The sequence below is a fragment of the Aethalodelphis obliquidens genome, unplaced genomic scaffold (assembly GCF_003676395.1).
Source record: "Aethalodelphis obliquidens isolate GAN/ISIS:26980383/991018 unplaced genomic scaffold, ASM367639v1 scaffold73, whole genome shotgun sequence".
Lineage (NCBI taxonomy): Eukaryota > Metazoa > Chordata > Mammalia > Artiodactyla > Delphinidae > Aethalodelphis > Aethalodelphis obliquidens.
In genome coordinates, this window is record NW_020838017.1 from 8,584,843 (window position 1) to 8,609,755 (window position 24,913).

Below are 24,913 nucleotides of genomic sequence, written 5' to 3' on the forward strand. Positions count from 1 at the left end.
TATAGATGACCTTAACTGCCAAGCAGAAATAGAAACACAGATGTAAAAAACAAATCTATGGATATGAAGGGGGAAAGGGGTGGGGTAGGAGGAATTGGGAGATTGGGATTGACACATATACACTATTGATACTATTTATAAAATAGACAACTGATGGGAACATACTACAGCACAGGGAACTCTACTTAATGTGCTGTAGTGTCCTAAGTGGAGGGGGTATATGTATATGTATGGCTGATTCATTTTGCTGTGCAGTAGAAGCTAACACAATGTTGTAAAGCAACTATACCCCAATAAAAATTAATTTTAAAAAATAAGTAAATAAAATAAAAATGGGATCTTTTCTAATAATGTAAGATATACCTATTCTTTATTTTTCCTTTTCAGCTAAAGTTTACATTATTTAAGCAGAGAAGTTTCCTCTTTTACAGAACACCAGGATCTACCTTTGGAATGTTCAGATATGTACATCATCTTCCCATTATGTAATTTTAGTAATATAGTGCTTCATCAACTACAGCTGTAATAATCAGATTGTCAGCCAGATTGCCATCACACTGTGAAGGGTCCTCCTAAAAATATAAAAGCTAGAGCTGTTCCTGAAGATTTTAGCTAAGTAAGAAAAATAAAATCTTTCAGAAAACCTCATGTAATTTTAAAAGCTCATGAGAGAGATGTTACTTCAGAAATGTAATAGATTGTAAAAAGATGAAGTCCTTTTGAAAAACTAAAATTTTAAAATATATTGAATTATACAAATATATGAAATTTTGTCTATCTCTTGTCTGTCAGGATAAATATAGACTGATTCCTTTTTTTTTTTTAAACCACAGATCCAAACTCTGCAGGTAAAATGGAAAAATTCATCAAAAGGTCTTGAAAAGTCATAGAAGTAGATTGAGTTGAGTAATTTTATTTTAAAATATTATATTAACTTCCAGAGGTTTTCAATAGCATCTTTTAAGTGAAGATCTAACAATTCCGTTTTATTATGTTATATTCTTCTTAAGAAGATTGCCAGAATAAATTATTAGAGCCAATTAAGGACGTTTTTGCCAATGACATGTTTGACTATAATTTCGGCCTACTCATCAACGTTCTTACTTTCTCTCTGTAGGAGGCAGATTTAGGTTTACTCCTAAGGAGAAGAATCTAAGGGCACTTCCACCTTGGGGAGAGAGAGAGTTTCCATGGAGTGGTCAGTGTGCAGATAGCTCCAGGCTCTTAGGATGAGTAGACAACAGGGACATTCCACATGGAACTTCTGGGTAGAAGAGCCTGTAGGCTGCCCTTCCCTGGGTAGTTTACTCAAAGCTTTTGTCTGTTCAACTGATAGTGGTAAACAATGCTCTGAGAAGTAGGCTAAAGACTCAGTTCCTTCTATTTTTTTCAGTTTTTTTTTTTTTTTTGTAATGATGATGTGCCTAAACAGTGTTATGGAAAAAAGGGTACATTTAAACTGTTTACATCTAAACAATGCTGTTTACATCTAAACAGCATTATCATGCAAAACTGAGTTCATCTTTTCTCCAAACCCAAGGCTCTTCTTACATTCTTTTCATGAATGATACCACCTCCTTCTAAGTGATATTTTCAGAAAAAACACAGAACAGCCTCCCGCTGCAGTGCTTCTCAAACTTTGAGGAGCATTGGAATCCCCCTGGGATCTTGTTAAAATGCAGATTCTGATTTAGTAGTTCTGGCCTGGGCTTGAGAGTCTGCATTTCCGGTAGGTGCCCAGATGATGCCAATGCTACTGGCCTGTAGACCGCATTTCAGGTAGCAAGAATTTTGTGCATGTTCTCAAGTCTGCTTACATATTAAAAACTTTTGGAGCTTGCCTTTTAAACACCTAGCTGCCCTCTCTCTGCACGTGATGATGGGGCCTAGGAATCTACATAATTTTTTTTTTTTTCTTTTTTCGGTATGCGGGCCTCTCACTGTTGTGGCCTCTCCCGTTGCGGAGCACAGGCTCCGGACGCGCAGGCTCAGCGGCCATGGCTCACGGGCCCAGCGGCTCCGCGGCATGTGGGATCTTCCCAGACCGGGGCACGAACCCGCATCCCCTGCATCAGCAGGCGGACTCCCAACCACTGTGCCACCAGGGAAGCCCTACATAATTTTTTTTAATCCCCAAGTAATTCTTATCCACAGCCAAATCGACAAGCATTGATTAAGAGGTATCTTACTGTATTGTGAAAAGTGAATAATTACCACGTTGTGCTTTTTTTAGTATAAGTTTATGTAGGAAGATGGGCATGCATAACAAATAGTTTGTTTTAGAAAACATCTGTATGTAAATGGACTAGCAACTTGGAGTATATCATAGAAAAATAATATTTTAACAAAATTAACCGTATAATACTATTAAGGGGGTAAGGATATTGAGTTGGACTTTCTCCTAGCTTCCATGATGTAGGGCTGGCCATACACAAAATTTCTACATCAGTGAAGTTTTTCTTGAGAATCATCCACCTTTCTTCCTGTACCTTTCCTCCCACTTTTTTCTTCCTCTCACTGTGTTTACTTGGGGTCTTCATACTATCCTGCACTCGGGCACACGTCCATCCCTTGCTTACGCCAACTATCCAGTGCTCTGTAACTTGCCTCTCTCTCCATTCACCCAAATGTGAACCTCAGTTCTCTGTGTGAGGCTGGCTGCACATGCTTTTGAAGGAAAGTAATTTGATAACCCAGACTCACTTTCAGTCATGACAGATTTATTCTTCCCGGAGCTTTTGGTGTTTTTTTTTTTTTACCAGTCTTTGCTTTTCGAGAAGATGCTGTTTTCCCATGTGGTATAAAGGCTGGCTCTTACTGTTTGAATGGTTATTGTATGTTAAAGCATGCTGTTGAGCCTATAACATAAAGCTACAACTTGTATATAGAAAGTGGTATCTTACCTAAAGAAGGAAGATTTTCATTTACTGTGTCAGTCATAGCCCTGTCAGTCACCTGGAGAAAAGAGCATACCTTTTAGTGGCTAGGTTAGTTCACTTGTGGAAATAGCAAGGTGGAACTGACCATGTGAAGATGCATGAGGAACTGGAGGACATACGTTCCTAAGAAGTGGTGCCAGCCCTTGGGAATGCCTCAAATAGGAAATGTAATGGGCCAAGACTTTGGGAACACTAAGGGAATAAAGAAGGTAGGATGACAATCTAGCATGGAAACATGACAATTAGGATGGCCATTGAGCCCCGTTTACTCCTCTCTATCTGGATAGGCTCTGTCCCAGGCTAAAATCCTGAGAAATTCTGTTTGGTTCTGTCAAAAGTGGAACGGTGTCTCTGTTAGATATTTATTATCCCACATAAATCAATAGGACTTTAAATAATACAAAAAGTGAAGTGCAAATTCTCAGCCAGTGTGGATGCAGAGAGTTATTTTGAACTAAGAGGTCATTCCTTCCTAAATTCTGCTCCCGGGAACAGTTCCTGTAAGCAATTCCTGCTTTTTACATCTTCTTTTCAACACCCCTTTTAAATTAATTATCATCCAGTTTTTAAACATTTTTGCACTTTTTCCTTCTCTCAAGTTTCTCAAACTACTGAGGTCAGGGATGAGATACATGGGGCTTCTGTGATTCAAGAACATGGAGGAAGACCAAGGCAATCTTGTGAAAGAATATCCATTTCTAGTTACAATCTACCCCATTTTAATTGATTTTAACACCAGATACATCTGTATAATGTGAGGCTTTCTTCCTCAGAACAACAGGATATTCTGTGAGGTCTTCGGCAGTGACGTCTGGAAACTGCAGGTTAAACCATGTTGCTGCAAGTTTAGCATCTGAAAGTATAACCGATTCCCAAACATACAAGTCCTGGAAAGCTATAAAGTGAAGACAGTGGGTCAGTGTGGGAAGAAGTACCCCAAAGTCAAGGAGGTCCAAATCAGTCCTAGTCTAACATATTCACCTCCAACGCATGCTCCCTCTTTTTTTTTTTTTTTTTTGCGGTACACAGGCTTCTCACTGTTGTGGCCTCTCCCGTTGCGGAGCACAGGCTCCGGACGCGCAGGCTCAGCGGCCATGGCTCACGGGCCCAGCCGCTACACGGCATGCGGGATCTTCCCGGACCAGGGCACGAACCTGTGTCCCCTGCATCGGCAGGAGGACTCTCAACCACTGCGCCACCAGGGAAGCCCCTCCCTCTTTTTAAAGAAAAAAAAAAAAAACTATTTCAACCAAGGTCTTATTCACTGTGGATTGAAATTCAGCTAGCTTATTTTCAAGCATGCTTCTAACTTAGCACAGCTCTGGGAAAAATCCCATAATTGAGCCATCTGGGTTGGATAAAAGAGGGAGTTTTTCTATTTGATTTCTCACATTTTGTTCCTTTGTTTTTAATGGGGAAAAATCATTATGAAGTAACCAAATTATTGCATAATGTTAGTGAAACAGGAGAAATCTTTTAAACTCTATACTGTTTCTAAAGAAATCTCTATTAGAAGATCTGTCTGTGGTCTCTGAAATGTGGTATAGAATGAGTGTTTTAGGTGAACTGACTTGAGGGAATAACTAATAATGGTCGGAAAATAAAGTTCTCTTTGGGTGGTCTGAAATTCAGCAGTGTTTATTTCTTTTCAGCCTCAGCAAGGATATTTTTTTCCAGTGAAGCATATTTTAGCATTTTATGCCCTGGATTTACTTAGTGTGGTTATAATTGAAATCATTAGGCATGTGTAATTTTTCATTCTTTCTTAAAAACAAGCATTAATTGCTTTATAATTCAAAGAATCTGAAATTAAGAGACATTGGAAAGTTGTTTAATCTCTGAAAACTTTGAAAACAACTTTGACAAAATAGACTATGGTGTATGTTATAAATTGCTGTTTGCAGTCCAGAGTTACTTGTTTGAATCTTACATCAATTCAGATCTTAAAATTAAGAAACTGTTAAGTAAAAGTCTCCCCCTGTTTTTGCTTTACTAGGCACAGGGGTGCTAGGTCCTGGGAACATGATGATGAACAAGACAATTTCAGTCCCTATTGGTTGTTAGGGTCAAAAAGCAGAGACAGATGTTATACAAACCGTTTCACAGATACGCCACAGAGAGAAAGTAGCATGCACAAAAATTATATATGACCTTTGGAGGGGGGTAGAGGCAGTTAGGGAAGGCTTTCCTTTGGAAATGAAGAAATTTCATTCATACAAGGCAAATGAATATATAATATATAAAAAATATTAGTAGTTATATGCTGGATCCAGCACACAGGCGCCAGTGATCGCTTATTATTATCCTTTTATATGTCTTCTTTTACTCATCCCTCGCATGAAAGCTTCTTGAGGGTAGGAATGCCTTGACATCTAGGTTTATGACTATTTTATGTCAATGGGTTTTGTTTGTAATAGGCCCTGAGTAATATTTGTCAAATTAATATATCACCTTTTTCTTTCATCGTGCAAGTATCATTTAGTACAGTTATATCTTTTAACACAGGGGTCCCCAACCCCTGGGCAGCAGACCGGTACCGGTCCACGGCCTGTTAGGAAACTGGCCACACAGCAGGAGGTGAGCGGCGGGTGAGCGAGCGAAGCTCCATCTGCCGCTCCCCGTCGCTCCCCACCACTGCCCGTCGCTCGCTTTACTGCCTGAACCATCCCCCACCCCCGTCCGTGGAAAAATTGCCTTCCACGAAACCGGTCCCTGGCGCCAAAAAGGCTGGGGACCACTGATTTAACATACATCATTGTTAATATCATTGCTGTCATAATATCACAATGCTCATAGCATAGCAAGAATAACTTATATAAAGATACAATTTAAGAAAAATGCTTTTTAATTAATATGCCCTAACCACTATTCCATAACTCTTGCAAATCTATAGCAACGAGCCTCCCACCAGAACATGATAGTCCCGTATATAAATATGCCTGTGCATTGGTCTCAACTTGCGTGATGGAAATCATGAGGATTATTTTACAGTCACAGTTCAGTTTTTGTTTGCTTTATTTGTTTGTCCTGGGAGCTAAATCAATTTCATTAAAAATTTTGTCTAAGAATGTTAAATCATAAAAACTTGTTTTGTTTAAAAATGTTTAAAACCCATGAAATGAGGCCTCCTTTTCTTTTGGCATCAGGGGTAGGTAAATGCATACCTCTTAAATGGAGCATGGTCTTTTGATAGTAAATTTAGCCTATGAGTACATTCATTTTACAGTATTCACTCAGGCTTAAACTATCCTAATTCCTTTCAGAGAGTAAAGCAAGAACACTATCACGTGACTGTCTGGGTTTCCGAAATGCTAAGTCTTTATAAAAGCCTTATGGATTTTGAGTAATAAAGCAAGTGCTGGCTTGTTAAGTAGGATAATCTGATCCATGCACTATGTAAACCAGAATGTAATTTTAGATACTATGGTTTTATTTATATCACAGTTGACTCCATAATTTTCAGAAGAACTTGCCTAATTACAGGAGTACATTTTCTTAGAAAATAAATTCATTTTGATATTTAAATGATTTTAACATTCTATTTGAGTAATCTTTTATTTATAAATATTTTATTTTTAATTAAAACGTTCATCACATTTCTCTAGTAATGAAACATATAGTGGGTAAAGTGTCCCAAAATTGATAAGTGATTGCCATTTCATTGTGACCACTTCAAAAGAACTTTATTACCAAATACTTAGGGAAAATGGAAATTATATTCTTGCTTATAAGTTAGCCCAGGTCACTAATTCTTTAAATAAATATTTTTGAGCATTTATTTTGTACCAGGTACTGTAGTAGGCATTAGGTGTACTCCTGGGAAAGAAAACAAAGCAAAGTAGGCAGAATAGACCATTGAACAACTTTTTTCATGTAGTCTTCCCACCGACTTTTATGCATTTTATTTTTTGGATATCTTGGCCTACCACTCAGAATATAATGACTTTAAACTTTATGCATATTTCTAACAAGCTTATTTATCTGATTCCTTGGCCTACTGAAAGCAGCAGGGGATTGCCTTAAGTCACATATACTGACAATACAAATGATAACAAATTCACCCAGATAGAAGCCACACTTGCCAAAGGATCACAGTAGTAATTTGAAATAGTATTTCTCTGACTCTGCCCCAGTCTGCTGCATGAGAATATCAATCTTGCCTATCCTCCAGTTTCTTCCCCAATACTTCTGAGAGTCCCCTGGGGATATCTCAGCCAGAGTTTCTTAAAAGGAAAGTCCTCTTCTCCATTTCCAGATCACTGTGGTAGTGGCACCCATCACTGCCAACCAGGGCATTAGCTATGTCACAGATGGCAGCCAATGGCACTGTGACCAATGTCCACCTAGTTCTGGAACCGTGGCTACTATGGCCTTGCTCTCTCACTCTCCATAGAGACTAGAGGATAGCCTTTTATATTAGCGTAGGCTAAGCTGCTGTAATTACAAAATGCGGGAAAAAATGCAATGGCTGAGGGAATACAGAAATGTTTTCCTCTCTCACATGACGGTCCAGGTTAGTGTTGACTTCAGCAAGAAATGCTTCTCAAGCAACCGTGTAAGAACTAGGGCCCTGCCCATCTTGAACAAATAGATTCCAAGGTTGCTCTGCCCCCTGCCCTCCCAGCCACAGGAAGGGAGAGAGCCTGTGGGGGAGACCCAGCCCTACTCAAAAGCCTCAGCTAAGATTCTGTCGGTGAGAACAGGACACGTGGCCCTTCCTCCCTCAGAGGTTAGACTGAGAAGCACGGCCCTGGCTGGGCCACTCCCCAGCCACCACTCCGTTATTCTGTCTTTTTATGGACAGCAAGCTGTCACCTCCACACCTGTCTGGTTTCACCATCCTAGACCTTTCTTTGCAGCCCCCTAGCTCTGACACCCAGAGCAGTGGAGAGCATCCTTGGTCACATAACCTCTTCCATCTCTATACTAGGCAGGTCTTTTTCCATCCATATAGACAACTTGTAAAAACCTTTACTACTCTTTTCAAGTCCACTCTCCTTCCCACCCATCCCCAGCCTTAAAAGATGACCTGATCTCCTACTGCAGAGTAAAGATAGAGGTCCTCAACTATGAACCACTTCAGCCCTCTTCCCAGCATGGCCACTCTTCTTTTCCTTCTATCCCAGAGGAAGATGCATCCCTGTTTCTTTCTTTCTTTTTATTTTTTTAAACATTTATTTATTTAGTTGGTTGGTTGGTTGGTTGCGCCGGGTCTTAGTTGTGCCACGTGGGCTTCTTAGTTGTGGCATGCGAACGCCTAGTTGTGGCATGCATGTGGGATCTAGTTCCCTGACCAGGGATCGAACCTGGGTCCCCTGCATTGGGAGTGTGGAGTCTTACCCACTGTGCCACCAGGGAAGTCCCCCTGCTTCTTTCTTGATCCCACTCTTCTTTCTAATATTATTCTTGTCTGTCTCATTCAAGATCTTGTTCCATTAAGTATTCCTGCTTTCTCATAATTTGAATCTCATTATCTCTCCAGTAAAATGTTCAGTCCTTGAGGCTGTACACATGCTTTCCTTTTGCCTCCTGCTATTTTTTATTTCCCCTTTTTTTCTTTTTAAACCAGGTCTCTTAAAAGACTCCTCTATATTTAATTGTCATGTCTTTACCTCTTGTCTACTGTCCAGCCTTTTGCAGTCCTGACGTAAAGGAGCACACTAAGCTCTGTGCAGCCCCATATTCATGCAACAATTCATATGTTTATGAATTGCAGGCGCAGAGGATTTAGTAGTGAAAAAAATGTAGTAGTGAAAAAAATGAAAGTCTTTGTCCTCTTGGAGTTTACATTCTAGTAAGGAAAGGTAGGGAAAAAAATTGAATATTTGTTAGATGTGTCTATGATATGTGATATGTGCTAAAGAGAAAAAGAAGTCATGATAAGGGAGTTAGAACGACATTGTTACTTTAAACAAGTGGTCAGGAAAGGCCTCTTGGATAAACATTTGAGCAGAGACCTGAAGCAAGTGAGAAACTGAGGGAAGAGCATTTCAACAAGGAAATAGTATGTACTAAGGCCCTGAGGCAGGAACATTACCGTACACAGGAAGGACAGTAAAGGGCCAATGTGACTGGAGCAGAACAAGGGAAGGAGGAAGAGGAGAAGATGAGGCCAGAGAGGCAGCTGAGGTGCCAGATCCACAGGGCCTTGTAGGCTGAGGTAAGAATCCTGAGGGGGGTCATCGGAGGGGTTTGAGCAAAGGAATGACCTGCTCGTTAAGGAGACACTCAGTGATGTGTCCAAAAGACCCAAAAAAGCAGAGCGATCAGTTAGGACGCTATAGGGATAATCCAGACAGGAGATGATGGTCATGTGCCCTGGGGAGGTGTCTGTGGAAGGGGTGAGAAATGACTTTGATTCCTGATACGTTTCCAAGAGCGGACAGGCTGAATAGCGCTGGGACCTACCACCTGCCCCTCCAGGGGAGTTTCTTCCCCACGCTCCACCTTGCTCTGCCTCACTTGGGGCCCAGGAGGCCAGTCCTTACAGGCTGCATTATGTCTGACTTCCCTTTGGGTTTGGCTCATGAGAGGCTCCTGCAGAAGATCAGATGGCAGGGTGAGCGTGCAGTCGGAGTACTGGTCTCCCTGCCACCGCGGGTTGGCTGTGACTGTCTACCTGAGGCTACAGCTCTCCCCTACGGTTTCCCTGTCTGGATCCCATGAAACCCTTCCCTGTCCTCCCTTCTTCACACCAAGGGGATAACGTCAGTTCCTGCTGTCTCTAGCTCAAGGGTGAACTACTATCCTTTGTTGGTTTTCCTGAACCTCACCCACAACTTTATAAATAGTCCCTTTAATAAGCTTTCCTCAAACTTGTGCTCTTGACTCATACTGGGAACTAGGGCATCTAATGTAGTAAAAACAGAAGAACATTTTTAAAATCACTGTTATTTACCTGTTTTTCTCCCCAGTAAAATGTTAACTCCTTGAGGACAGAAGCTGTTATATTCCTGTTTCTATTCCCATGATGTGAAGTAGGTAGGGTTTGCTACAGTTGTGTCAATGAGTGTTATATATAATGAGCCCACCTGAGTCCTTAGGAATAGTCTAAATTATGTTTGATGTGAAAGATTAATCAAAAGTAGGATGTGTGTGTGTGTGTCCATCTTAGTGCTTATAGGTATAAGCTCCACCTTGCTGGATAATTCAATTCCCTGGAATCAAAGAGAATTTTAAGAAAAAGTTGAGTAGCTTTCTTATTACTCATTGTTCTCATGAAGATATCTAAACAACAGTTTTGTCGATTTTACCAATTGTTTCTGAACTGGAAAGAAATAGTACTTGTTCCCACTATCTTAAGAACATCAATTTTTTTTTTTCCAGTAATTTTAAAGGTAGATTGTGGTTTATTACAGTTACCTTTTAAGTTACAGTCTTTTATTTGCATAACATTTTAATGACACTTATTTCTATTATATTTGGTTATATACAGTCATAAGATTATCAGTGTGATTGTTTTCCTACTAGTTTTTTGTTTTAGTATTGCATTTTGTTATTGATGTTTTCTGTCGATCTAAAGAATATTTTATCTCCACATATTTATAATTCTAATTTTGTGACTTGCTCTTTTTTCTTTCTTCCTTCCTTCCTTCCTTCCCTCCCTCCCTCCCTCCTTCCTTCCTTCCTTCCTTTCTTCCTTCTTTTCTTTCTCTCCTTGACTTCTTTCTGTTATTTCCTTTGGGCTAGACCTTAAACAGTAGGCTGAGCAGCCTTGAGGTATAGTTTTAATGAAAGCTTTGCTGAGTAATCATTTGGTATAAAATCCCAACCATTAACAGAAAAAAGAAAGCAATATCTTTTCAAGGTTAACTTTCTCTGTGCTTGTTCCTGTGAATAACACACACTCATTGAATTCATTTAATTATTACCTCAACTCAACTATATTTAAGGTCCATCTTTCTAATGAGGACAACAAAAAAATCCATAAGTTTATGAGAGCAGATTGTCAAAGAATATATTCATTAAAGATAAATTAGAACCATGGAGTTTTGCTTATATAAAATTGTAGCCGATACCTCAGGAAAATGTCTAGGAATACCCTATTGAGTATATAGTTTGTTGTTGTTTTTTAACTAAAAAGATAGAGCCTTCTTTTTCTTCTTTTCTCCCTTTTTTAATTTTTGGCATTTTTGCATATTCTCACAACCTAAATAAATTTTTTCTTTTTAGAGATAAACATTATATACGTGAAAGTACTTATTTATTTGGTGGGGTTTAAAATGAATTTGAAAACTGAATTAACACTTGACTTTACTGAAGCCAGGGTGCTTTTGAAACCTGTGGGACTGTAGCAGCTCTAGTCTATTTGAGAAATAGTCTTTCAGGGAGTATCACCAAACATTAGCTATCTGTGCAGTTCCTTTCACCTCTACTCAACCCTATTAACAGGTAAATTATGACTATTTGTGGGTTGTTTTTTGTTTGTTTGTTTGTTTTGTTTTTTTGCGGTACGCGGGTCTCTCACTGCTGTGACCTCTCCCGCTGCGGAGCACAGGCTCCGGACGCGCAGGCTCAGCGGCCATGGCTCACGGGCCCAGCCGCTCCGCTGCATGTGGGATCTTCCCGGACAGGGGCACGAACCCGCGTCCCCTGCATCGGCAGGCGGACTCCCCTGCATCGGCAGGCGGACTCTCAACCACTGCGCCACCAGGGAAGCCCTGTGGGGTATTTTTTTATCGTTGTTATCCATTTGGAAGATCACAACCATAATGACTGTTGTGAAATAGTAAAATAATGAAAAATAACAAGCGTTGACTTAAATCATTCATTTTTCTGAAAGTTTCCTAAAGTTCCTATGAGAGAGACCATTTAACTCAAGCCACCACTTTCCCAGGAAAGAAGGTGGTAGAGTTTACACTGAAATCCCCAGGCTGAGTACCGGAGAGGGAAGAGAGAGCTGAAAAGATTGGTCTGATGGCAGCTGCTTGTTTGAAAATCTGCCTGGTTCAGGCTTCAAAGTAGACTGTGCCCTCCTGCGCCCATTTCCCAGCTTGGCGACCTTGCACAACGTGCTTACTTTGGCCCTCAGTAAAATGAGAGGAGTTTGCCAGGTTACTTATTTTCGAACTCTGCCCCATGGAGCAGTAGGGTTTCTTGGAGTTTCCTCAAGAGTCCGACGGTGGATAGAACGGGAGGACCAACCAGAGCTGGTTTTTTTGTAATTGTTCTACAATTTTTTTCAGTAAAGGCTTATGTAGTTCAAAAAACTTGATCGCCACCAAGGTCCCTTCTAGCTCAGTGAAAGTGCGTTGTTTTGTTTGCAGGGGCTTATTTTCTTCATTTCTTTTTGAGGGGATAACCTTGTGAATACAGTTGAATGGTAAGAGTACTAAATTACTGTTTGATTTGGAAAAGCTAAATGAAGGAACTCATGTGAGAGCCTCACTTTCCTTTAAATAGAAAGGGGCGGGGAGAAAAAACACATAGGATTTTAGCCCTGGAAGAAAATCCCCATATTGGGACAAAAGCTTGGAACTGGCAGCAGTGAGGGATTTAAGATAACTTATGAAAAGTGAAAAACTAAAGAGAATATTTGGTCTTTCTTTTTTAATTTGAGATGATAATCTTATAAATCAATTTCGTTGTATTTTAAATAGAGATAACGTGCCCTACTATTTGCTTCAGGCAATTTTCTAAGCTCTTGGGTAAATTATTACGCATATGTCACAACACATTGCTTCAAAAGTTTTTCATGGCTATTATTAATTGATTTCTCCCTGAACATAGAAAACTGTTAAAGCTACCTGAGTTATAGTTCCTTATTGTTTATGGAATACCCAAACAAGCATCTGTATTAAAACTAAATAGGTCAATTTTCTAGCTAATTATAGAGACCTAATTTTTGTTTTTTTGTCATCTTATTTGGATGAGAACAAGGGAAGTAGTGGTTATTCTTGGACCTCGCATTCAGCAATTCCTCACATTTCTTTCTGTACGTGGCAAAATTGGTTAATAGCACCAATTCCAGAGTCAGGCAGCTTGAATAAGTCATTTTACCTCTCTCTGCCACCGTTTCCTTATAATCATATAATTATGTTTTCTACTTCCTAATGTTGTTGTGGGGGTAAGTGAATTAATATATGTGATGCACTTAGTACAGTCCCTGGCCTGTGGTTGTCATGGTTTTGTGTATTATTGTTAGCCATTACTATATTATTGAGAAAGTGGAGGGGTTTTTTTTTACATCTTTATTGTAGTATAATTGCTTTACAATGTTGTGTTAGTTTCTGCTGTATAACACAGTGAATCAGCTATACGTATACATATATCCCCATATCCCCTCCCTCTTGCGTCTCCCTCCCTCCCAGCCTCCCTATCCCACCCCTCTAGGTGGTCACAAAGCACCAAGCTGATCTCGCTGTGCTATGTGGCTGCTTCCCACTAGCTAGCTGTTTTACGTTTGGTAGTGTATATATGTCGCTGCTACTCTCTCACTTCGTCCCAGCTTACACTTCCCCCTCCCCATGTCCTCAAGTCCATTCTCTACGTTTGCATCTTTATTCCTGTCCTGCCCCTAGGTTCTTCAGAACCTTTTTTTTTTTTTAGATTCCATATATATGTGTTAGCATGTGGTATTCGTTTTTCTCTTTCTGACTTACTTCACTCTGTATGACAGACTCTAGGTCCATCCACCTCACTACAAATAACTCAATTTTGTTTCTTTTTATGGCTGAGTAATATTCCTTTGTATATATGTACCACATCTTCTTTATCCATTCATCTATCGATGGACACCTAGGTTGAAAAGCAGATTTTAACCCTTAAGGAAAATCCAACCTACATGAGAGATGAGAGTCTCTGTGCTTAGGAAGGTGGAAAGGTGTATTCTCACTCATTTGTGAGAATGAGTTCAAGATAAAATTAATATGGCAGCATTCCATGAAAAGGATTGGTACAGAGATACCAGAGTCTTGAGGACCTTTTAGGATGCTCTATTCCGGGCAAGAGGTAAAGATGTCCTGAACTACTGTCTTAGTTCTTTCAGGCTGCTATAACAAAAATACCATAGTCTAGGTGGTTTATAAACAACAGAAATGTATTCTCACAGTTTAAGAGGCTGAGAAGTCCAAGATCAAAGTGCCAGCAGACCCCATGTCTGGTGAGGGCCCACTTCCTGGTTTATGAAGGCCATCTTCTTGCTATGTCCTCACATGGTGGAAGAGCAGAGAGAGCTCTCTGGGGTCTCTTTTATAACGACACCATTCACGTTCATGAGGACACTACCCTCATGACCTAAAAACCTCCCAAAGGCCCCACCTTCTAGTACACATTCAGGTTTAGGATTTCAGCATATGAATTTTGAGGGGACACAAACATTTGGTCTATTGCAACTACTCTTGTGGTATTGGAGTCGAAGGAAAAGGATATGTGAAAGATTACAGGCTTGTATTTAGGGCAAGAGGAAGAAGACACTAACCTTAGACTTGCAAAGTGGGTGACTAGCATTATGGGTATAACAAACCCAGGATTGTTCTTTGGTTTCCGAATAGTTTCTATATATTGAGAATAAGGAATAAGGAATAAGAAAATAAGGAATGCAAAATTTGAAAGACTAATAAAGATTAAATGTGGTCATATCATACATATACTATATGATTTGTATAATAATTAAATAGCTAGTAATCTTCATAAGGGAGCATGTAGATAAGATCTTTTAAAGAATTTTCCTCCAGTTAAGAAAAACATGTCCTATTTTTTCAATTCTCTCATTTCGGTTCCTACATTATATTGTATCAAAGCCTAGAGATTTGTTATTCTTTGATTCTTATATCCCAAGACTACTGATGTAGTGATGTGAGGAACTCAGGCATAAAACCTGTTGAGAATTAAACCATTGCCTTCTGCATTTAATCCAACGTACTATGTATGATATATACAGTTTTTCAGAGTTGCAGATAACTTTGGTCTATTATTTCATACATATTTTTATTGTTTTACAGGTTCGATGGATGATGTACTGGATTGTCTTTGCTCTCTATACTGTGACTGAAACAGTAGCAGATCAGACAGTTGCTTGGTAAGTTCTAGTGTTGACAAAAGGCCAGACTATAGACTCTTGATCAGGTGTCCTGAGTTCTTATCCTGCTCCAGCTGTTAACTGAGTGAATTTGATCAGTCTACCTAATTATCCATTGTATCATTTTCTTCATGTGGGTTCCCCACAAGAACATTACTTTCCTTTTGAAATCCTCCAGGTGAAGGCGGCTCATCCTCCCCACGTGCCACTCCCTGCCCATCTCCCACACACCTCCCACTACCTTGGAATAGAGAAAACTTGGTTGTCGTTATCTTTTTTCCACACTGATGACTTCAGACTATTTTTTCTTGATTACTTCCTAAACGACTCCTCTTTTGAATCCCACAGCATCTGGTTTTAGCGCTCCCTCCCCATCCTTAAAAGTCTCATCTACAAACATTCAAACTGGATGATGTCAAATCCACACAGAAACACCCCCCAACACCAGCTCCTTGACTGCTCTATTCCAAACAGTATGGGGCAAAATTAAAGCATGTTTATATCCTCGAGGATTTAACATTTTACTGAGGAGCAATACTTAATGGAACAACTTGAATCTCCTTGTGCTGTATTTCAGTAGTGTATTTCCATCTATACCTTTCCATCACTTGGAGAAATCCTCCTTTCAAGCTCTTTAAACTTTTACTACCTTGCCACTATCTTCAACCGCCTTTGCTGCACAAACCTTCATCCTAAATTAGCCCAACAATTGCTTTTCTTTGCTTCTTTACCCAGGCTACCAGTTGAGCTGAAAAAAATCAATCAGCTGCTCATATTGGTATCAGTTTGAAAGTCACGATTCCTTTTACTTGCTTTTGGTCAGTGGCTACTTCCATTCCCTCCTGCATCTGTTTCAAACATTTAACTGTTCTCTGCTTAAACTGTCTTTCTGACTTTGCTATTCTCATCATATTCTCATAGCACACTAGGTCACATTGGATTGCTAGGAAAAAACAGAAGTCATCAGGCTTAAATGTTCTTAACGACCTGCCTTTATTTTTCAACTTCTCTGTATCTGCATTGATCTTTCTCTTCCTCTGTACCACAGCTCATTTATTTACCTGTTATGTTTTGGTGTAGGGGTTTGGGGAGGGTTGGTTGTTTGTTTGTTTTTAAGTGGCAGAACACAGATTCCAAGCCATACTAGGTCTCTTAAATTTCAATGCTCTCTCTTTAAAGACTTCTATTTTTTTTTCCTGATTGCAGATGTAGCACATATACACTATTAAAAAGTAAACAACGTAGAAAAAGCTTACCACGAGCAATGATAGTCCAGAAACTCCTCTGTAACTGCACTGCAGAGACCCTTTGTAGACTACACAAGAGTCATTCCTCACTGCCCCCTGCCCATCTGTCTCATCAGAAGAGCCCAGATTTTCTTTTTGTCATGTATCTTAGTACTTCATGTACCACAAGATGCTGGTCTCTTCATGATGTATTAGTTAACTTTTGCTGTGGCAACAAACAACCCTAAAAGCACAATGGGTTAGAAAAACAAATATTCATTTCTTGCTCAGGCTATATGAGGACAAATGGGTGGCTGCAACTTTACTGGGCTCAGCTCAGTTTTAAGTGTCTTGTTCAAGGACCAAGGCTGAAGAAGCAGCTGTTCTCGTGGCAAAAAGCAAAAGTTGAAAGCAAGAGGTTGGGGGTGTTGAGGTGAGGGAGTCAAAGGGAATTTAAAGCGTCTCCTTGCATGTGACATATGTCACACTCACATTCTGTTGCCCAAAGCAGGTCACATGGCTAAAGCCATGGTCATTGCTTGAGGAAGTGTATTCAGCCTACCGAGAAGGCACTGAAAAATCAAGTGGGAAGGGGCATTGGTATATTACCCTAATTCCCAGGTTACCACAATGGCAATTCCATTCTCCTTTCAAGTGAACAGTTTAGGTCTGTCAAGTGCTGCGGTTCTGGCCAAATGAAATTGGAGGGGACGTTTTCTGGGAGTTCTAAGGGAAGGAGATGTGTATATGGTGTAACACTGTACACTTGGCGCTTATAAAGGTGACTCCTGATGCTTGGAGGTGTGTCCAGGTAATGCCATAACAGCTACGCTCTGCAGACAGGGTGGGTGTACCTTACTATCATGGTTATAAATGCTATTAATGCCCTCTCTGAACTGCCACAGTCAGTTTGGCAGCTTGGCTGTGCTTGTCTAAACGGAGCAATCTTGTACTAGAAGGTGTGAATCACTCCAGGGGTCAGGTTGCTCTGATCTGTATAGTTAATGAGATTTTGTCAATTCAAACATGGTTGTTTCCCTGATCACAACTTTTTACATGTGAAAACTTAACCCAGTGACTGAACTTTGTAAAAAGGTTTTTTTGCAATTTCCTCATGGTCTGTACTTTATTTTCACTGGCGTTTTTTTCTGATTTTTTCTCGTTAGGTTCCCCCTGTACTATGAGCTTAAGATTGCTTTTGTCATATGGCTGCTCTCTCCCTATACCAAAGGAGCAAGTTTAATATATAGAAAATTCCTTCATCCACTACTTTCTTCAAAGGAAAGGGTAAGATATACAGATTATTTCCACAAATCACTTATTAGAAATGTATATCATCACATGCTATATGCTATAAAGTGAGTGAAACTATTATATTAAGGGGGAGAAGTCCCAGTTTTCAGCTTCTTGACACTCTTTTTAAATAAAATTAATATTTATGGGTTTGATTTTTTTTCTAGGAGATTGATGATTATATTGTACAAGCAAAGGAACGAGGCTATGAGACTATGGTAAACTTTGGGCGGCAAGGTTTAAATTTAGCAGCTACTGCTGCTGTCACTGCAGCAGTGAAGGTAATTTTTTATTTACCTTTTTTTTTTAATCCAGTGTCACATTGTCAATGAATAAAGTAGGGTGGCTTTTTACTTCAGATCATTATAAAATTTTGGCACAAATTTACCTTCTGTTTATTTTTGTAATACTAGAAAAAAAACAAGTAGATTATTTTAAAGGCATTTTAACATGTGTTTTCTATAATTGTTGGATATTTTGAAACTCTTAATTGATGACAAAATGAGAGCTAGTTAGTAAGTAAAACATACTGGAAAATGTCATTTTGTCATAATTTTCCTACTTTATAACCTTAAAATAGTTTTGAGTAAATCATCTTTAGTAAAGATGACCATTCTTTCTTTCTCTGTCTTTGGTGTTTTTTCCCTCTCTCTCTCCATGGCAATATCTTGGTAGGATTTCTGGCTTACTTCTGCACCCATACTTCAACCAGTTTGAGGTAACTGATTATTCAAAATAAGGCATGAAAATTTTCTGTTCTTAAAACTTAAGATTTTACTTAGCCAATTACTAATGTCATGTGTTGTGTTTTGCAAGCCAAATTATCAAAGGAATGAATGCCTTCTGTGAAAATTCGCATTATGGCTTTTGGATTTCTTTGCATGTAGTAATTAGTGTGGTTTATTTTAAATACCATAGCATAATTGGTTTTGGTGTGTAGTGTATGGAAGGAAAATAGGTTTCAGATCCAGAAAGTGCTGAGTGTGACTTTCTAAGTAACCATCGGTGATTGACTTAACTTCTCAATTGGGAGGATGGCGAGGAGGAGAAAATGAGGTGGAAGAGAACTAAAGTCCTCATCTGCTGTATATGAAAGTAGAGGTTTTAAAGTGGTTGCCTGCAGGGGGATGGAGAGAAGGGGACCGAGGGCTTCTTGCTTTCTTTTGTTACAAAATTTAGCATCATTTAACTTTACAAATGAAGTACATGTATTTATTTACACCCCAAAGAAGATGCTTTCTGAGTTTTCCATACTTAAAAGCAACATTCAACCTGATTCTATGGCAAAAAATTAACTTTCAACATCAAAAATTGCTTAGAAAAAAAAAATTGCTTAGAAAATATAGACATTTTAGAACATTGTTTTAGGAAACATAGAAGCACACAAATTCCATTTGCCCTCTTTACTTTTTTTTTTCTTTATTTGGCTGCATTGGGTCTTCGTTGCTGTGCACGGGCTTTCTCTAGTTGGGGTGGGCGAGCGGGGTCCACTCTTCTTTGCTGTACGTGGACTTTCTCATCTCGGTGGCTTCTCTTGTAGTGGAGCATGGGCTCTAGGCGCGCCGGCTTCAGTAGTTGTGGCTTGCAGGCTATAGTGCGCAGGCTCAGTAGCTGTGGTGCACGGGCCTAGCTGCTGCCCCCACCCCCACCCCGGCATGTGGGATCTTCCTGGACCAGGGTGCAAACCCACATCCCCTGCTTTGGCAGGCGGATTCTTAACCACTGCACCACTAGGGAAGTCCTTGCTCTCTTTACTTTAACACTTAAATATAGTTTATAATCCTGCATACTCTGTGAGACACCTCCCTACATATTGTCACTATTGTGTAGGATATTTATTTTATTTTGACTTACTACTTCCAAACTCTGTGTGAGGAATCAGAAACCCCAACTAGATTATCTTATCCTGGTTCCCTTCTTATTTATTTTTATTTTATACATACTTTGCTGCATCAGTATTTAACATCCGATATATTTATTCAACATGTATGTATTTAATGTATTTAACATCTATATGTATGTATGTTTTTTAATATTTATTTATTTATTTATTTAGGCTGCACCTGGTCTTAGTTGCAGCATGTGGGATCTAGTTCCCTGACCAAGGATTGAACCCGGGCCCCCTGCATTGGGAGCCAGAGTCTTACCCATTGGACTTCTAGGGAAGTCCCTATGTATGTATTTAATGACTACCATATGGTAGGTGCTTGGGATGCAGCAATGAACAAAATAGATACAGTCTTTACCCTCACAGGCTACTACTGTCAAGCTGAATGTCTGTATTCACTAACTGAAAATTTTACCTCATCTTTGGTTGCTTAGAGCCTACCCCTTGCCCTCCACTATGAAAATAAGCATTATCTGGTAATTCCCTGGCGGTGCAGTGGTTAGGACTCCGCGCTTTCACTGCCGAGGGCCAGGGTTCAATCCCTGGTTGGGGAACTAAGATCCCACAAGCCTCACGGTGCAGACCAAAAAAATAAATAAAATAAAAATAAGCATCGTCTCACAGAAACACTTTGCTGTAGAAAGGCTATAAAAGTAATTCTATACCTGTGTTTCTCTGGTTTCTTTGTTGTTCAATGTTTGTTTTTATTTATACATTTAACAAATCAAAACCACCTCCCCACTTCAAAGGCAGGAAACAGATCATAAAAGTCATCTAAGTTACCACTGCAAAACAATCAAACACACATCCTGTGATTTGAATTCACTTCGGAATGCTCTCTTTTGTTTGTGATCTCGTGCTCCTTTTGTTATCAAGCTCACCGTATGAGGCAACCCTCACCATTCTCATGAGCACAGGAATGTTGGCATCAACCATACTGGATTTTATTCATTAGAAATAGTCGTTAAATATGCTGAACACAGCATAATGTTAACACTATTTGCCTCAAGTTTTACTGTGCCTATTTTAAAGCAGGGGAAATTAGTTTCATCTCTGGAGATGTCAAAGAAAGGCAGTGTGATGGAAGAATCACTGAACCAGACACTTCATACCGAAGAGTAAATTGAAGCTGAAATAGGAAATAGGTCAAGTTTAAGGAGAAACTGCAAGAAAGCTAATAGAAAGACTTGAGAATTATTAAACTTTTTTTTTTTTTGCAATATATGGTTTGTTAAAAATATCTTTCAGGCTAAAAATATTGGACTCTCAGTGTGACCTTTAAAGATCAGCAGTACCCCTGACTAGTTTCCCCAGGTTGAACTGCCTGAGCATGTTAAGGATGAAAATAGGAATCTAATCAGAACATTTATTACACCGTAAAGCAATTTTCTGAAAATGTTACTCAGTTCTGTGACCTCATTACCAGGCATCTGTTACCAAGGTCAGTGTCCAAGTTTATTTTGGCTGAGCAAAGCACAAGCATATGAAGGAGCTTCAAGGATTTTACTGAGGATGTTCAACATCCCATAGCTTTCACACGAGAAATGCCGGCGGCTTTTGTACAGATGAGCAACACTCCTGCCGGACGAAGGACAGATGAAGAAAAGTACTTTTAGTCGTATTAACCATCTCTTAGGATTTTCTTTGGCAGCCTCTTCTTGGTGAATTCTTTGGCAGATATTATAAAAAATCAATTATCACAGAAATGAGAGTATTAAAGTTAAAATTTCTGAAATCTTATTGACTGTAAATGATGACGATTAGGTCAAAAATCCTGACATCTTGCTGTCTGTTTTAATGGCTTTCTGTTTGTGAAACGATTTGAGGAGATTCAGCTGCTTAGTATCATCCATTTAAAAAGGGAGCACTTCTTTAGACAATGGAGAAGAAAGGTCATATTTTTTTCTCTGCAATCTAGGAAAGCACAATATTATAATGAAAGTTGAATTCTATAGCAGTTGAGTTGTCAGCATTTTTTAGCCCTGATTCTGCCACTAATTAGCAGTGAGTTTTGGGGCAGTCATCGGCACTGATCTCTCTAAGTATTTATTTTCTTACCCGTAAAATGCAGGGGTAAAAACTGACTTCTAAAACCCCTTATGCTCTAAAACAATGGTTCTCAACTGGGGGCAGTTTTGCCCTCCAAGGGACATTTGGCAATGTCTGGAGACGTTGTGGGTTGTCACAAGTTAGAGGGGGGTGCTGCCAGTGGCATCTCAGGTAGAGGACAAGGATGCTGCTTAAAATCCTACAAGGCACAGGACGGCATCCCACACACACACACAGAATTACCTAACCCAAAATAGCGTTAGTGCTGAAGTCGAGAAACCCTGCTCTAAAAGTATGATGAGTCAGAAAAGGCTAAAAGAATACATAAATATGTATAGGTAGTTTGGGTGATGGGTTACAAATAATCTTTCTTTTTTATATTTTTCTCTGTTACAAACATTCTTCAATAAATATATATTGCTTTAATCTTAAAACCACTAAAATATATTTTTCACTTAATGCAAATGCAATCAGTTCCATTCTAGGCTTGATCAGATTGTGTTAAATGTCCATAGGGAAAAGCCATTTCCCTAAAAACTGGGAACTGACCCTATCTGCAGTTATAATGTAGTATGTCAAAGATCAACAAGAAATAGAGCTTCATGGCTATTCATTTTTGAACAGTATCATAAAAATTGTTCCATAAAAGATTGTTTGTATGCTTGTAAGATTATAAAGCATTGCTGATTATGTTTTTGAATTCTTAATTTAAAAATGTGAAGAGGATAGGTTGAGGTTTTATACAAAGATGCTGATAAGCATGGTAAATTCCCCTTATTTAACACAAAATATAGTAACTTTAATGTAATATATAACCAGGATATGAAGTATTTAAACAAAGGCAGAATCGTTTGGGTATAAAGAAGTTAGAATTAGTCATACATGCAGGGTCCCTTTTCACAGATGCCAACTGTAGACTTGGATACTCGAGCAGACATTCAGATTCTCTAGTGCCCTTGGATATAAGTGAGCTCTGTGTGAGGCCAGCTCGGGAAGCTGCTTCTCAGCTGAAGGATTCTTTCCAGAGCTTGAATGTGTTAGATTTGGTCCCAGCCCTCCCACCCAGTCAGCCCTTACAGTGTTCTTAGTTTCTTAAATGGATGTTCTGGGCTCCAAATTCAAACCCCGAGAACTCAGAGTTACCTGAAGGCAGGAACACTTCTGCTAATGATGTGAAATATTCTACAGAATGCTTTTTAATTACTTTGACGTTTGCTTTCTCATCATAATCTTTCTGTTACCTTCTCTTTGATTTTTAGGACCAATTTTAACAGACAGTGTACATACATTTCTGTAGAGAATAGGATCTAAAATACTGGGATATAAAATTACCTTGTGGATGGTAACGCCCTTCCAACTTATTGACTAAGACTGCTCTTTCCACACGTATTTTCCTCCTCAGACTAGAACCTGTCTTCTTTTTTTTTTTTTTTTTTTTTTGCGGTACGCTGGCCTCTCAGTGTTGTGGCCCCTCCCGTTGCGGAGCACAGGCTCCGCACGCGCAGGCTCAGCGGCTATGGCTCACGGGCCCAGCCGCTCCGCGGCATATGGGATCTTCACGGACGGGGGGCACGAACCCGTGTACCCTGCATCGGCAGGCGGACTCTCAACCACTGCGCCACCAGGGAAGCCTTTACAGTGCTCTTTATTTGTTCACATGGTTTCTATTATATTTACTGTCCAGCGTCCTTTTCTTTCAGCCTGAATGACTTCCTTTAGTATTTGTTATAGGGGAGGGCTGCTAGTGACAAATTCTTAGTTTTTAAAAATCTTTGTCTGAATTTGTTCTTTAAAGGACAGTTTTGCTGGATAGTGAATACACATTTGAAACTTTTTTTCTCTCAAAACTTTGAATATGTCATCCCAGTGCTTTCTGTCCTCCATGGTTTCTGAAAAGGCATTGTTAATTTAAACAAAATCTCAATATCTTTTGTATTGTTATTGACAAGTGACTATAATTCCCTGTTTATGCCCTCAAAATGTAGAAACAATTTTTTCTTTTAATTATGGGAGTAAGGGATTTAGATATTGGAAAAATGATCAAGAAATTGATCAGAAATTCTTATAGTATACTATGTTACAATTAAAACTTCGCTATACCATCTATGACTAATTTTGTAATATGAAGAAATTTTTGAAAAAAATCGCTCATCTGCCTAAATATCACACTGTTTTCATTTTTTAATATTTTTCCCTAACTATAACCATACTGCATACTTATGCCCATATTTTGCATGATTTAGAATTCTGAGGTGGAGGGTAGGTATTTCCACTTAACATTGTATTGCAAACATAATTCCCTTATTAATGGACTTCTTGTGCTGAATATATAAAAATTAGAGGGAATAGGTCTGCCTTTAGCTGCAATTATTTTATAATGACACCTCTCCTTTAAAGTGGTCACATTAGATACTTATAATTTATGTAATATTTTTGGAGTTCATAATAGTGCAATAGTTCTCTCCCCATATTAGTTCTATTCTGGACCCATTAGAAAATATACAGTGGAAAAAAATGATTTTTCAAAGTGATAATGGCTGTTGAAGTGCCATGGGTCTTCAAGGAGGGTACAGCCCCTTTTTGCTTTTGTCTACAGTACCTGGCCTTTTTGGGGGATTGATAATACTTGGGGCTAGAGGGTTGGTTACTCAAGAGCTACATTAAAATACATATTGTATATAGATCACCCAGATACCTCAGGGTTGGTCCTTGCTCACCTTTAATGTAAACCTGAAGCAGACGCCTAGTGGATGGTGTAATCTACCCATGTAGATACCCATGACTGTACCTGTAGTTTGGTGCTGAAACTCTCTATATAAACTCCATTGTTTACATTAAAACATGCTGCAACCTATGGAGAACTTTCCAACAGTCAAGAGTAATGAAAAAGAAGAGGCATAAAAAGAGTATTTAGTTTACTTATTACATACTCAGTATCAGTCCCATACCACGTGCACTCAGAGAACAGAAGAAGCTGAAGATTTGTCCCTCTCTAGTTTCTTAAAATCTTGCTCTGGAGGCAAAATATATAAAGTACAGCAATAGAACTAACATTAATTTGTGAGTTCATTTGTGAGATATGCCTGAAGTAATTAGTTGATTATAATCATTAAAGATACCAAAGTTTGTGGGTGCTATAAAGCTAGACTGATTCAATGGCACTTTGACTCATTTGCATGCTGAGATGTACTTTCTTGAGTGGGAGGGTTTGGGAGTTACAGTAGAGGGTATCATGGACGTATATTATCATTCATTTGGCAATAGGCAAACAGTCAAGAATTGCTGAGAGAGGGCACAGAAATACAAGGGTAGGAATAGAGAAAATGACAGTTCTGAGAAAACAAGGCATCTGTTTCAGATGAGCACTGATTACTTCCTTTTAGTGTGTGTCTGAAGTCTTCTGTCATCCTCTATTTAAGAAGCAAATCGTATCCGATAAAAAGAGAGTATAATGAATTAAACCTTGTCAAGAATGTTTAAAGATGTGTGGAATCCAATT

General features: G+C 39.1%; 1 protein-coding gene across 5 annotated transcripts in view; it reads left to right on the forward strand.

The window, feature by feature from the left end:
• Window positions 1-24,913, forward strand: part of REEP3 (receptor accessory protein 3) — a 99,169-nt gene that overhangs the window by 59,791 nt on the left and 14,465 nt on the right. For 3 of the 5 annotated variants that reach the window (XM_027091880.1, XM_027091881.1, XM_027091879.1), the window contains 3 exons: window positions 14,882-14,958; window positions 17,351-17,471; window positions 17,645-17,758. In XM_027091880.1, coding sequence (XP_026947681.1) covers window positions 14,882-14,958; window positions 17,351-17,471; window positions 17,645-17,758 — 312 coding nt within the window. Of the gene's footprint in view, window positions 1-3,712; window positions 3,764-14,881; window positions 14,959-17,350; window positions 17,472-17,644; window positions 17,759-24,913 lie in introns of all 5 variants that reach the window. The other 2 variants (XM_027091877.1, XM_027091878.1) reach the window with 1 other exon arrangement.